Source organism: Oratosquilla oratoria, chromosome 6, assembly GCF_046742065.1.
Source record: "Oratosquilla oratoria isolate Oo_2021 chromosome 6, ASM4674206v1, whole genome shotgun sequence".
In the NCBI taxonomy this organism is placed as follows: domain Eukaryota; kingdom Metazoa; phylum Arthropoda; class Malacostraca; order Stomatopoda; family Squillidae; genus Oratosquilla; species Oratosquilla oratoria.
Window position 1 is genome coordinate 28,337,740 of NC_134782.1, and position 15,000 is coordinate 28,352,739.

At 40.8% G+C, this 15,000-nt stretch overlaps 2 protein-coding genes across 2 annotated transcripts in view; both read right to left on the minus strand.

Moving 5' to 3' along the window:
• Positions 1-5,894: 5,894 nt before the first annotated feature.
• Positions 5,895-7,217, minus strand: LOC143025953 (uncharacterized). Its single transcript, XM_076185933.1, has one exon. The coding sequence runs from the start codon at positions 7,215-7,217 to the stop codon at positions 6,018-6,020; it is 1,200 nt and encodes a 399-aa protein (XP_076042048.1). The 3' UTR covers positions 5,895-6,017.
• Positions 7,218-7,464: 247 nt separating this feature from the next.
• LOC143026149 (uncharacterized) overlaps positions 7,465-15,000 on the minus strand; it is an 8,914-nt gene continuing 1,378 nt past the window's right edge. The window contains exon 2 of the mRNA XM_076186156.1: positions 7,465-8,769. Within this exon, the coding sequence (XP_076042271.1) occupies positions 7,581-8,768 (1,188 nt within the window). The 5' untranslated portion in view covers position 8,769 and the 3' untranslated portion in view covers positions 7,465-7,580. The remainder of the gene's footprint in view (positions 8,770-15,000) is intronic.

The following is a 15,000-nucleotide window of genomic DNA, read 5'->3' on the forward strand; positions in this document are numbered from 1 at the left end:
GTAAGAGAATTAGCTGACAAAAAGAAATGTATAATTATATTAGGAATGGAAGAGAAACATAACCCAGATAGAACCGCAAGAATCAAGGAGGAAAATGAAAGAGTAAGCAGTTTATTAAAATTAGTCCAGGAAGATGAACCAGAAATTATAAAGGAAATTGAGGAAAAATTCAGACTCGGAAAATATAGTACAGATAAGACCAGACCAATTAAGATTAAATTCAGGTCACAAACAACAGCAGAGAAAATTCTATCCAAGACAGGGAAACTAGCAACAAATGATCAATATAAAAAGGTATGGATAAAAAGAGAAATGAATAAGGAGGAAAGAGAGGCAGAAAAGCAGAAAAGAATTGAAGCTAAGGCAAAAAACGAGGAAAGAACGGAGTCAGAGAAAGAGAGATTCTATTGGAGAGTAGTGAACATGAAAATAAAGCAGTTCGACATACTAAAGAAAAACATAAGGGAAACAGAGAATACAATGGAAGTGGCAGAAAACTAAGAGTGTCTTACACAAATATAGATGGATTGATAACAGGATTGAATGAACTGAATGATTATTTGAAAGAAAAAGAACCGGACATAATGGGAATTGTAGAAACAAAATTAAAAGGCCCACTACCACCCAACAGTGTAGGACATGATACATACAATTATTGGATTAGAAACAGAGAGAAAAAACAAGGGGGTGGAGTTATGTTCCTGACTAAGAAGGATATAAACGTGAAAGGTGTCATATATGGAAAGAATACAGTAGAGATGATTATGATAGAAGTGGAAGACCGAGATAAGAAGAGCAGAAAATTTGTGATCAATTATGTGCCTCCGAAAACAGCCTCATGGGAGGAGAGTGAACATAAAAGTATGTTAGAGGACACAAAGATAGCATTAACTAAAATAATGGAAGACGGATGAAGAATAGTTATGATGGGCGACTTTAATTGCAAAGAAATCTGCTGGGAAGAAATGACAGTAAAGAGTGGTGATGACTCATGGGGAAATGCTCTACTTGAGATGATTACTGACCATTCAATGACACAATGGATACAAGAGAACACTAGGTATAGAAATGAAGAAGAACCATCGAGGCTAGACTTAATAATTACATCTGAACCTAGAATAGTGGACAAGATTGAATATAAAACACCAATAGGTAAAAGTGACCACATATTGATTGAACTGGAACTTAATGAAGAAAAATATATGAAAAGAAATGAACAATATAGAAAAGGAAGAATGATGTATGACAAAACAAACTTTGATAAAATAAGAGAATTCTTCCAACAAGAAAACTGGGAAGAAATATACAAAGAAGAAACAACAGTGGAAGAGAAATGGAATATTTTGACAAAAATTTACAAAAAAGGAGTGGAAAAGTATGTCCCAAGACAAAAACAAGAAAAAGAATATGTAAAATGCTGGTACAAACAAAAGTTGTAGGGAGTTAAAGGACAAAAGAGACAAAGCTTGGAAAAATGAAAAAAAGACAGAAGACCTGAAAAATGGAAAATATATACTGGTTATAGAAATGAATATGTACAAAAGTGCAGAGAAGAAAAAAGAAAATATGAAAAAGATGTTATAGAAAAGTGTAAAGATCAACCAAAACTATTCTACAGATTTGTAAACAATAAACTGAAAAACAAACAAGACTTGGAGAAATTAAGACAAGGAGGAGTTGAATACACTGAGGAAATGGAAATGGCAGAAATTATGAACAAACATTTTAAATCAGTGTTTACAAGGGAAAATATACAACCTGAAGAGATTGAGTGGAAGGAAAAAGTCCCCCCTATGGAAGAAATAGAAGTAACAAAGAATGAAATATTGACACACTTGGGTAATTTTGATGTCAGAAAATCGCATGGGCCAGATGAAATAGCAAACTGGATTCTGAAAGAATGCAGGAATGAACTGGCAGACAAAATACATAGCATAATAAGCAGTTCCTTAAAAGAAGGAAAAGTTCCAGAAGATTGGAAAAAAGCAAATATAGTACCTATATATAAAGGAGGAAATAAAGAAGAACCTACCAACTATAGACCAGTCTCTCTAACAAGTACAATAGCAAAAATATGTGAAAGAATTATCAAAAGTAGATGGGTAAAATACTTGGAAAAAAACAACGTACTAAATCCAAGGCAATTTGGATTCAGACAAGGACGATCATGCGTCACCAATTTAATATGTTTCTATTCAAGGCTAATAGATATAATACAAGAAAGAGATGGATGGGCTGATTGTGCATTTCTAGACCTAAAAAAAGCTTTTGACAAAGTACCACATAAGAAGTTGCTTAAGAAATTAGAATATGAAGGAGGAATACAAGGTAAATTGCTAAATTGGATGGAAGACTTTTTGCAAGAAAGAAAAATGAGAGTAGTGATAAGAGATCAGCACTCAAAATGGAATGAAGTAATAAGCGGTGTCCCGCAGGGAACAGTTCTGGCCCCAATAATGTTTGCTATATATATTAATGATATGGATGAAGGAATTGAAAGCTATATGAGCTTCTTTGCAGATGATGCAAAATTACTGAAAAGAGTGAAAACTGAAGAAGATTGTGAATCACTACAGAGAGATCTAAATAAAGTACAAGAATGGAGTAGGAAGTGGGAGATGGAGTTCAATACAAAAAAGTGTAGTATAATGGAATTTGGAAAAAGCAAAAACAGAATAACAGGATCATATAATTTGGGAGAAGAAGGAATAAAAAAAGTAGAAAATGAGAAGGACCTGGGAGTCATTGTTATGAATAATATGTCACCTGAGAAACATATAAATAAGATTTTTGGAGAAACTTATAATTTAATAAGAACAATCAAAGTGGCATTTACATACCTGGATGAAGAAATGGTGAGGAAAATCCTAATCACCCTGATAAGACCAAGATTGGAATATGCAGCAACGATATGGTCACCAAGTACAAAAAAATGTATAAAAAAACTTGAAAGAATACAAAGAGCAATTACAAAACTGGCACCAACACTCTCAAAACTATCATATGAAGAGAGACTACAAAAACTTAAACTACAGACACTAGAGCAAAGAAGAGAGAGAGGAGATTTGATAGCTATTTACAGAATCATGAAAGGCATAGAAATTACTGATAGAGAGAATCTGATAAAATGGGATGACAGAAATACAAGAGGACACGGAAAGAAAATAAAAAAAGACAGCTATAGAAGAGATTTTAAAAAGAACAGCTTTCCTCAAAGAGCAATAGACAGTTGGAACAAGTTAGATGAGAAAGTGGTGTGTGCAAAAACAATACATGAATTTAAAAATAGTTTAGATAAAATGAGATATGAAGACGGGACCCCACGAGCATAGCTCCCCTTCCCGTAAAATACAACTAGGTAAATACAACTAGGTAAATACACACACACACACACACACACACACACACACACACACACACACACACACACACAAACACACACACAAACACACACACACACACACACACACACACACACACACACACACACACACACAGACACACACACACACACACACACACACACACACACATACATAAACACGCGCGCGCGCGCGCGCGCACGCACACAAATGCACACACAAACATATAAACACCCACAAATACACACACATACACACACACACACAGACATACACACACACACACACACACACACACACACACACACACACACACACACACACACACACACACACACACACACACACACACACACACACACACACACACACACACACACACACACACAAACATACACACACACACGGTTTGCTGGTATAGTAGTAAACGTTGAGTCTTTACGACAAATCAAGCCCAAGATCGAATTGCACTCAAGGTTTGAAAGTTTCATTAACACTACTAGCAGTAGCTGTGTTCCTGTTGAAGGTGAATTGGTGTCTAAGGTCACATCAGTGCCCATATGTTGGCCCATAAACGAGCTCTGTTTTTGGAATGCATGAAGACACTTATTCATGTCATTATAGGCAGCATCGTTTTATTACTTTCAAAATTTTGTGTCATACTCTTACCCCATTTCACATCTGCTCACCTCTTTGCTTCCTTTATCTGATGCTTTACTTCTCTTCTCTTTGTACCTTTCATATGATTCTCTCGTCCTATTTTGTAACCAATCTGTGAAAGCTCACATCTTCTCTTCTACAATCTTCTTTGCTTCCTCATCCCACCACTCACTACCCTTCCTTCTATTTCCTCCCGTCCTCCTTTTTTCACATACCACCTTTGCACACCTTGTGACTCCCTCCTTGAACCATCCCCATTCCTCCTCCACTCCTAGTTCTACTCTATTGTTCACTCACTCCCACTTCTCTCTCAGCTTCTTCTTTTACTCCTCTTTTTCTTTCTCATTTAAGCAGGTCACTCTAAGCACCTTCCTACTTTTTGTCCTTTACCTCTTTCTCCATCTATCCTCCACTCTCAACTTACCTTTCACCAGAAAATCATCTGATATCCCCCATTCTCTCCTCTTAGAGCATGTACAACCTTAACTCTTCCTACTATACTCCCATTTACCACTACGTAGTCCATTAACGCTCTATCTACCACCCTTTCATCTACCACCCTCTCCCACGTGTACTTATGCTTAACTTTCTTCCTAAACACTATATTTGCTATCATCAACTCTCGAGACACATCTCCACTGTCAACTCTCCAGTACGATTTTTACCCGGAACTCCACACTTCCCAACCACTCCGTCTACTGGTTCATTTCCTATCCCAGCATTGAGGTCTCCCAATACCAGTACATTGACGTTTCTCCCTAATCCCTCTATGCACTCATTTAAATCTATCCAAAAAGTCTCCCTTTCTTCTACACTCTTCTCACTACCAGGCCCATATGCACTTACAAAAACCCACATCTCCTTTCCCAGTTTCACCTTCATCCACATTAACCATGAAGAAATCTCCTTCCACTCCACTACACGTTTACCTATCTCTTCACTTATTAGTATAGCCATCCCTTCTCTCCCTCGTCCTATCTTCACTCCTGAGAACCTCCCAATTAAACTCCCAAACTCACACCCACATTTCCTTTCCCAGTTTCACCTTCATCTACATTAACCATGAAGAAATCTCCTTCCACTCCACTACACGTTTACCTATCTCTTCACTTATTAGTATAGCCATCCCTTCTCTCCCTCGTCCTCTCTTCACTCCTGAGAATCTCCCAATTAAACTCCCAGACTCACACTCACCCCTACCTCTCAAGTTAGTTTCACTCAAAGCCAACACATCCATCTTTCTTCTCACAAACATGCTACGTATCTCTTCCCTTTTACTCTCATCTGTACCACATCCACGCACATTAAAAGACCCAAACCTTAGGGTACTGGTTGGAAAACTCCTAGACACTCTTATGCCTTTACTTTTTTTAAGAATGTACCCTGTGGGGCTATAGGGAAAAGGATGCCTAGTTCTAAACCCCGTCTCGTTTTTGTTCGCCTCTTACGATTCAAGTGGGGAAGACTTGGTGGTGGTATTCTTTCCCCCACCACATATAAGTACATATACATACATGTTTTAGGTATGCATATATATGCGTAATAAGTACTTACTTATCTGTATTAATGCAACAATGAATTTCAACCTTTATATCTTAGTTGCTTAAGAAGGATTTTGTATTGGTTGCTCTACAAGACTGTTGTTCGATGAGTTTTATGAAAGATAAAAGTGCTCTGATGCTTCTACTTCTATTAAATTTACCCTTAACCTACGGCAAGGTAATAAGTGAAAAAACAATATAATTTCTTTTGTAGTAAATAATTTTATTACTTAACATAAGGTCTCTTCTGAAGGTTACAATACAATGTGACATTTATCCTTGTAAAGAGGTGCTGTAGATTTTCGCAGCCTCCAAGGAACACCAATGGTACCATTGCTATTACACTAGTGAATGTCACAAGGCATAGCAAAAGTGTTTCGTATCAACACCACAGCGAACTCCGTTCCCTGTATTCTAATGCAGAGGATAAATTAACATGTTAAATAAGGATTGTTTAACCGAGGGGGAAAGGAACAGCAGGTTCGTCGTAGTTATAGCCGGTCTTGCAACTTTCTTTGAGAGTCTGTGTTGCATAGACGGTGTTGTACCTTTTGTTGTATACCGTTGAGGTGACGTAGTTTGTATTATACACAACATTGGTGCTGTACCTGGTACTGACTTGTCCAGGAAGAGTCTGTGTCTGGTAGGCTGTTCTGGTTGTCGTAACATGCTGGATCTGGGGCGGGAGATTGACGTAGGTGGGGACTACCTGTTCCCTGTATATGGTGGTGGGAACGACGTTGGTTTTGTACTGGGTACGCACCACCTGCTGGGGGATCACTTGCGTCCGTGTGACGTACTGAGGTACGCGCTGGGTGTGGTAATAGGTGGACACCACTTGCTGGTCCTTGGTGCGAGTGACATATTGTGTCTGGACGTTGGTTTTGACGACCTCCGAGTAGACCGTTGAGTACACCCTCTGGACCACTGTGGATGTGACGTACTGAACCACTGGAGGTAGGTTTACGGTGGTGGTAACGTAGTTGGTCTTGTAGGCAGTCTGAGTAACATAGACGGTTTGAGGTGGGATGACCTGGGTGCTGTAGTAGGTGGAGTATGCCTTGCTGGTGACCACCTGGGTGATGGGACGAAGCTGAACGGTGCTGGTGACGACATTGGTCTTGTAGACGGTGCTGACTACTTGTTGGGGAACCACTTTAGTACTAACGACATTCCTGTAGATTGTTGTTGGGACCTTCTGGTATTGAGTTGTGTATTGTGTCTTGTACTGAACCTGAACTTGATCCTGGGTTTTGGTCACAGTGACGTAATTAACTGCAGGCGGGAGTGTGACGTACTGAGTTCTGGTGTTGTAGCGAGTTATGTACTGAGTCTGGCTGACGTACTGTACCTTAGGAACGTACTGGGTGCTTACTAACTGGGAGTAGTATGTCGAGGGGTAGACTTGATTCTGGTACTGTGTCGTAGTCACGTACTGCACCTGGTTATTGTAGACAGTAGTAGGTACAACTACCTGACTATAAGCGGTTCTGGTGTGATACACGACAGAAGGGTAGCAGGGTTCGTTCGAAGGAGGCAGGTAGGAGTCCAGGGAAGATTGTACAAGCCCAAAAGGTGAGTCACGAATCGGCCTTTTGACGTTTCCACCAAGAGCCGATCCCAACAGGAATCCAAGCAGCAGAAGACACCTCATCTGCAAATATTTGGGCAAATAATGTAAATGAAACATAGTTGTAATGTAACTACGATAAAAAGAATATATACATATATTCTATTTGCCACGTGTAGTGAGAAAAATACCCTTACCTCAACTAGGATGTCAAGTTGGACAAACAGAGCTTTAAGGTTAATCAATAGTTTGCACTAATAAATTTGTGTTTATTAAACACATTAAATTATGATATAATATTAAAGTTATTCGATCACCCTAGAGATTTTAATTTGCTTTGCTTTGATATCAGATCATCAATACTCAGATGAACGTATCGAATATAGATATGAAAGAAGGAAGTCTTCATCCTGTTGGAGAAAACGACACATACATTGGTAATAATATTTAGAAATGGAAAGGAGTGGAAGGTGCATCGTAGTTATATCCAGACTTTGAGCAAGGCTCTGTCACTGTCTTCGTACGTGTGACCGGTACGTATTGATCCTTTGTCTGGTAGACCACCTTCTGCCTCTGCTGTGTCTGGTTGACGTACTTTGTCACAACTCGGTTGGGACCTGGTACCTGAACAACAGAGGTGTAGTAAGCTTGATGTGTACTGTAAACAGGAGGTGGGGTGTTGTAGTTGGTCTGCAAAACGGTTTGGATCTGGGTGTAGGGCTGAAGACGAGTCGTGTAATGGGTAGTGTAAGCAACATTGGTGGTGTATTGAGTGGTGACAACCTCCTGGGGAACGTATTGGGTAGTGTAACGGGTCTGGGTGACATGGTTCGTCCGGGTGACGACATTCTGTTTCGTGACGTAGCTGTTCTGGTATCGGGTGTTGACGACGACGGTGGGTATGACCTGTTGGCTCTGTTCGACCTTGGTGGAATAGACTGGGGGAGACGGGACCCTCTGAGTTTGCACTGACTGTTTATACACAGTGGTGTATTGAACACGAGTCTGAGGAGGAGACGGCTGCCTCTGGATGGATGTTTGGACAACTGTCTGAACTTGGGTCTGACGGACTGTCTGGGCGGGCAGAGTGATGACCTGTGTCTGCTGGACGTACTTTGTTTGGTACTTGACCACAGGGCTGTACTCGGTCTTGTATTGGGTGTTTGTAACCTCGACGGGCACCACCTGTGTCTGAACGTTGGTCCTCGTGACGTATTGAACTTGAGGAACGACGCGTGTGGTGGTGACGTAGGTTGTCTTGTAAACGGGTGGACTGGGAACGTTGTTGGTAACGACATGTTCAGCGTACTTGGTGTTGGTGACCTGAACGACGCTGGTTTGGTAGTTGACCTGGGTGTGGATACGGGTCGAGTAGACCGTGGTGGGTACAACCTGTGTCCTGATGTGCGTGGTTGTCACATATTTGGTGTTAACATTGTGGACAACGTACGTGCTTGGCACGTTCTGGTAAACGGTTGTGTACACTTGTGAGGTGACTGGGGGGCAAGGTGGCTCATTGACGGGAGGAAGGTAGCCGTTCTGGACAGGGGGTTCGTAATTATAGTTCTGGGCATCTCCCTCTCCCAGAACGAGGGCCGGTAGGAGCAGGAGAACCAACGAGGCAGCGCGCACCATTCTGCAAAAGAGAAATCACACAGATTAGAGCAGCGGTGATTGGAACCTCCGTGCCCATCGCTCATCGGGGAATAAAGTCCAATCACGCGCCGCTCCCTCTGTGCAACTTCCCGTCTGCAGCATATGGACCGACCCGGATGGACTTTATGCCCAGATGAGCCAAAGCACGGTCTTCACGTCATTGTAGTCTCCCAGGCGTCCGGATTCCAACTCGTTTGGATGGGAGGGAGGGTGGAGGGGTGTGGGGTGTTTTCGGGGATGGAATGGGTGGGAGTGATTTTGTGCCTTTTCCTTTTTGGCTGCCTCCCTAGTGGGGGGGGGGGCGGCCTTGGTATGTGTATGTATGTATTATAGTTATTATTATTATTTTTTTATCATCATATATTTTTTTGGCACCTGACCTATTTATGGACCAAAAGGTCTCCTGTCAGCATGCTCCACCATTGTAATCCTTTGTAAGTGACACGACATGATCATGATCATCAACAGTGTTTTCATGAACGATAATTAGTATCTTTTCATCTACTGGCAAAATTTTCCAAATCTGAAACGATTTCATGTACACTCAAGTTACGCATACGTTGGTCTATCCCTGAGTTATACTACACCACAATGCTGCATTTACGTTAGTGTATCTGTCGAATTTTACATTTCATGTACGGTATTATTACAAAATCATGCTAAGTACTCTAGATATTGTGATAGTGTATCCATCACCCACCACGCACGTGATCCACATGCTTGCAACAGAGCGAGACTTCCTCTTGCTTACTTTGCATTTCCCACGACATGCACCCCTAACACAGCACAATTTGAAGACAAACAAGTATAGATACCTAGTGTCACCAGACACGTATCATAAATCCTTTTATTATAACTGCCCTAGTGTATTACGCATAAACTAACATAGATATAATATACCTAACAATATCCACCAATTATACAACCAACCCTTATATATCTAAACCGTCCCCAATCCATAGATTAACGAGACTAACGCCCTTGCTTACAGCAACCCTTCTAACCCTATATATTCTATGACACCCATGTAATGTTGGCAGAGCTGGAGTAGGTGAAGAACCTACTGCCAGAGGCTGGGTAGGTCACGAACCTACCGGCCGGAGGTCAGAGCTATCGTGCCCTAGGTCAAGGCCTGGCACTTATTATATATTTAGCCCCAATGGGCATCCGATTTGTAGTGTAACCATTGAATATCTTGTTCTTTAAAATAAACAACAAAAACTCCCGCTTTGGAGTCTATCTCGCCACATTAAGACTCCCTACGTATACAAACAGGTATACAACTGGCGGCAGCAGCGGTTCGCCCACGTCCTGAATAGAAGCGCCGTCATCAGCCATACTACACAAGGTTACACAACCAATCCAACTGGCGAGCGGTACTCTATTCCAACCTCCGAAGATACACGCCTACCATTCAGAACATTCAGAAGGAGCAACGGTGGTGATTTTGAACCACCTGGTGGCAGTACGCTACCATAGTCTCTGTAGACAGATATCTACAGCGACATAGAAGAACCGGTCAACTCTACACCGCACCTCTTCACGACTCCAAACCAAGACGAAAACCCAGGCCGACGAGACACTCGTTCGCCACCCAAACTACCGTCACCAATCTCCGTGAGTATAAACCATAGACTCCCACTAATTCCCCCCTTTTTTATATATAATTCAGGAGCCGGACGAGAAACCGCCTCCACACCCCCCTCCATGACCACCCAGACCAGGAGCCTCGCATAGGTTATGGCCCCGACCCGCCTACCCCCACCTCCACCCCTTCCACCCAGACCAGGAGCTTCACAGCACTTGGGCCCGGACCCGCCTAACATACCTGCTCTTCGCATCGGGTCAGCATTCTCGCTACTCGTAACCAACCCCAACCACCCAACATCACCCACCACCCACCGCCACCCTTGGCTCGAGCTACTCGCGAAAATTGCTTGCCCAAGCAATGTTCCAACACCAGCTAGGAATCCTCACCTCAGCCCACGACAGTCTCACATCCGCCCACGGAACCAACCAGTGCTTCCAGAATTCAGCGCAGACCTGCGTTAAGTACCCCAAATTTATTATTTTATTCTTGTACATCATACACCCATAGTGTTGTAATAATAATTTTAATTACAATTTTTTAAATGTAAATTAGCTCACGTAGAACTATCTATTAGTTACAATTATAGAAATTCAAAGTCCACGATAAACAAAACCTAATAATCAAAACATCCACTATGTAATTTTAACTTACAAATAATTTTTCAATTTTAACGTAGAATTAGAATATCAAAATGTCACTGCGAAGAAATCTCCCAGGCAGTCACCCGAAACATAGTAAATTAAGATAAATCAATATACAACGACAATTCCCAAGATGAACATAACCAACACGTAAATTATTCCCCTTCGGACGCAGGACGTCATGCGATTCGATAGGATAGGTCCTCACGATCATTTCCTTATAAAAATTTTTTTTTTTCAAATAACTATAAAAGTACTTCTCTACTTCCTTCCGACCGTGAAGCCCCGGAATAATACACTCAAAACCCCACCCACTCAAACATGATGAATAAACAAAAATATATTAATAGATAAATAAAATAAAATAAATCAACTGCCTTAAATAAATATAAATGAAAAATTTTAGCCAATAACCATTCTCATAAATAACAAACTTGTATAAGTTTATATGTCTATAAAATGTTATATAATAATATGTATTTTTAGCTCTACACAAACTAACATATTAATTACAAAACACACTAACCACTTAGGATGTCATGTCTTCAGTAAGCTATGACTGTAGTGAAATAGTACTATCTCATAGAAAAGAGATTATAAAATAAATTCTCATTGAACAGAGAAACAAGTGTATGGTGAACAGTGAAATTTGTCCTCATTGAAAAGAGATTATACAAGTGTAAAATGTTTTGTACATAGCTTACTGAAAACATTTTAAGATATGATAATATACGTAAAAAATCCCACCTTTTTTTTACTCATTCAAACATATTTTGTTGATCAATATCACCCACTAGCAAACTTACAAATTATCATATCTATATTAAACTATGTATGCCATCCCCACTGTCACGACCTTAACCCAAGGTACGAGGACGTACCTCAAAAAGGTCAGGGAGGCAATGTATCCATCACCCACCACGCACGTGATCCACATGCTTGCAACAGAGCGAGACTTCCTCTTGCTTACTTTGCATTTCCCACGACATGCACCCCTAACACAGCACAATTTGAAGACAAACAAGTATAGATACCTAGTGTCACCAGACACGTATCATAAATCCTTTTATTATAACTGCCCTAGTGTATTACGCATAAACTAACATAGATATAATATACCTAACAATATCCACCAATTATACAACCAACCCTTATATATCTAAACCGTCCCCAATCCATAGATTAACGAGACTAACGCCCTTGCTTACAGCAACCCTTCTAACCCTATATATTCTATGACACCCATGTAATGTTGGCAGAGCTGGAGTAGGTGAAGAACCTACTGCCAGAGGCTGGGTAGGTCACGAACCTACCGGCCGGAGGTCAGAGCTATCGTGCCCTAGGTCAAGGCCTGGCACTTATTATATATTTAGCCCCAATGGGCATCCGATTTGTAGTGTAACCATTGAGTATCTTGTTCTTTAAAATAAACAACAAAAACTCCCGCTTTGGAGTCTATCTCGCCACATTAAGACTCCCTACGTATACAAAACAGGTATACAATAGTCAGGGAGAATTCCACAAAGAGACTTCAAAGTGGCAATATCGTAGAGCTGCTTCTCGACCTAGTCTGCAAAATTGGTCTTGTGAGGACCTATGCTTTGCTCCCACGATATCATGTGACGAGATAGGCCTCCCTATTTTCCGATTAAGCACGTGCATACGCCCACTCCTCACTTTTACTCTCAAGTCTGTGTAGTCAATTGGAGTCGGCCAATTGAGGGAAAGGAGGGAACAGTTAGAAGGGAAAAGGGGCTACTGAAGAATCAGTATTGAAGGTCTACATGATCAAAGCTCTACAATTAATTATAAGTCTTATACTTAGATGTTTAAGGTATGCGGGTCCAAAACCATGCTTTCAAGAGGAGAACGTAATGCTCCTGTAAGTGCGGATTTGATTGATTTGTATGATTGAAGTAGGAGCAGAAAAAGAAAGGTCGTAATTTGTTCACATGATTATACATACACAAACACACCCACACCCACACCCACCCACCCACACACACACGCACACACACACACACACACACACACACACACACACACACACACACACACACACACACACACACACACACACACACACACACACACACACACACACACACACACAATCATTATATTCAGTGAGAATTTTATATAGAAAATATACATGTGCATGTGTGGGTTCGTTTGCGTGTGTGAATGGATGTACAGTATGTTTACGTAATGTGTGTGTGTGTGTGTGTTTGTATGTTCGCGTGCTTGAGTGCTTACGTGTTTATGTTTGTGTGTATGTGTGTGAGTGTGCTTATGTGTGTGTGTGTGTGTGTTTATTTACCTAGGTGTATTTACCTAGTTGTATTTACCAAGTGTGTATGTGTGTTTGCGGGCGCATGTGTGTGTGCTTGTGTGTACAAATATGTTCCTGTATTTGTATGAAAATGGATATTACAGGAAAGATCGAAGAAGTACAGAGACTCCTAGCGTTCACTCTCTACCCTTTCGTTACAGTGACTCAGCCCACGAGCTTCAGTCTGACCACCGCCATTCCTACAGTCTTTAGTTGAACTGACGTCATTTGATTCGCTTCAGTTGTCATCGCCGGACCCGAGGGTTACCTGCCTCTGCAGACGTGATGGTGTTCTTGGTATTAGAAATGGGAACAGTCTTTCAGTTTCCAGGATCGGGGTGACGAAGGGTGGAATTAAGTAGATAAAAAAAATTACCAGGAACCAACAATAGGAAATTTAACCTGCAGAAAGAGCACAAATAATGGCTACAGGGAAACAGTGGATGGAATTCGACTTTATTTAGCAACAGATTGGTAGATAGGTAGGTAGACTGATTGTAAGAGGCCGGTAGATAAAGGTAGACATTTAAGGTAGATCGAGGAGGTAGAAGGACTGGAAGGATATTTTATAGTCTTTTTATTAGGTTGTTATGATACAACGGTCGACAGCTGACTAACGCCAAGGATAGCTGATTCAGAATCGCGCCTTGTACATATTTAAAAAAGAGTGTCGCCTGGTGTAATTGTTTTGTCAGTTGGAACTGTGAGCGGCAAGCCATTTTTGTTACGACATAATGCTTACATTGTGACATAGTTTAGAAGAGTGTAACAGCCTCTCCAATTGGAGAAAAAGGTGGAGGAGGAGAAAAATCATTGGTGCAGAAAGGAAAGTCACGCCATTAAGGTGTGTTACTTGTTTGAGAAGTAAAAGACTATTGTATGAAAAAAAGAGTGATGTCAGAACGAAGGTGGCTTGGCGTGACGTTGAGAATTCCTCTCGGGATTTCTCGGGTGTACGGATTTAGACCAACAAGCATCAGAACGACTACACCCTTTTTATTTACCCCCAAGAAGACCATGGCATGGGGCCTTAGAACAATCTCAAGAGAGAATAGAAAAGAGGGAAGAGCAGAAGGGTGACACTGATAGATAGGTAGGTAGATATACAGTATATGTAGATAGATAGATAGATTGATGAATTGATATATAGACACATAACCAAATAGATAGATAGATACATATATGTATAGATAGATAGATAGATTGATAGATAGATAGGTAGATAGATATATACATAGAGAGAGGTAGTCGATAAGACTAGATGTGTCATAATTGTTGGGTGATGGTAAGACAATAATACTTCGTCGAAGATTCGCACGACTATTAAAGGGAAAATTACAGAGCCATTGCCATAATGATTATGGAAAACAATTCGAATGGAACTGATCAGATTAACGATGTTGTTAGATTAGGACAGTACAGGAGGAACGACTCACGTTTAATGAACACAAAGCTCAAGTCACAGGCCAAAGCAAATGAAGTAGTCAGTAAGTGTTGCAAATAAGTAGGAAAAGATAAATTGAAAAACATTTAGACACGGGAGTTCGTAAAAGAATCTTAGGTTAGAAAGGAAATTGGGAAGGAAAACAATAGTTTTATCTAGGTAGCTCTCAATCAGGGCATAAAAATTTGGTTTTGAAATAGAGA

Excerpts from the sequence above, each read along its gene's own strand:
- LOC143025953 (XM_076185933.1), bottom strand. The coding sequence starts at position 7,217 with ATGAGGTGTCTTCTGCTGCTTGGATTCCTGTTGGGATCGGCTCTTGGT.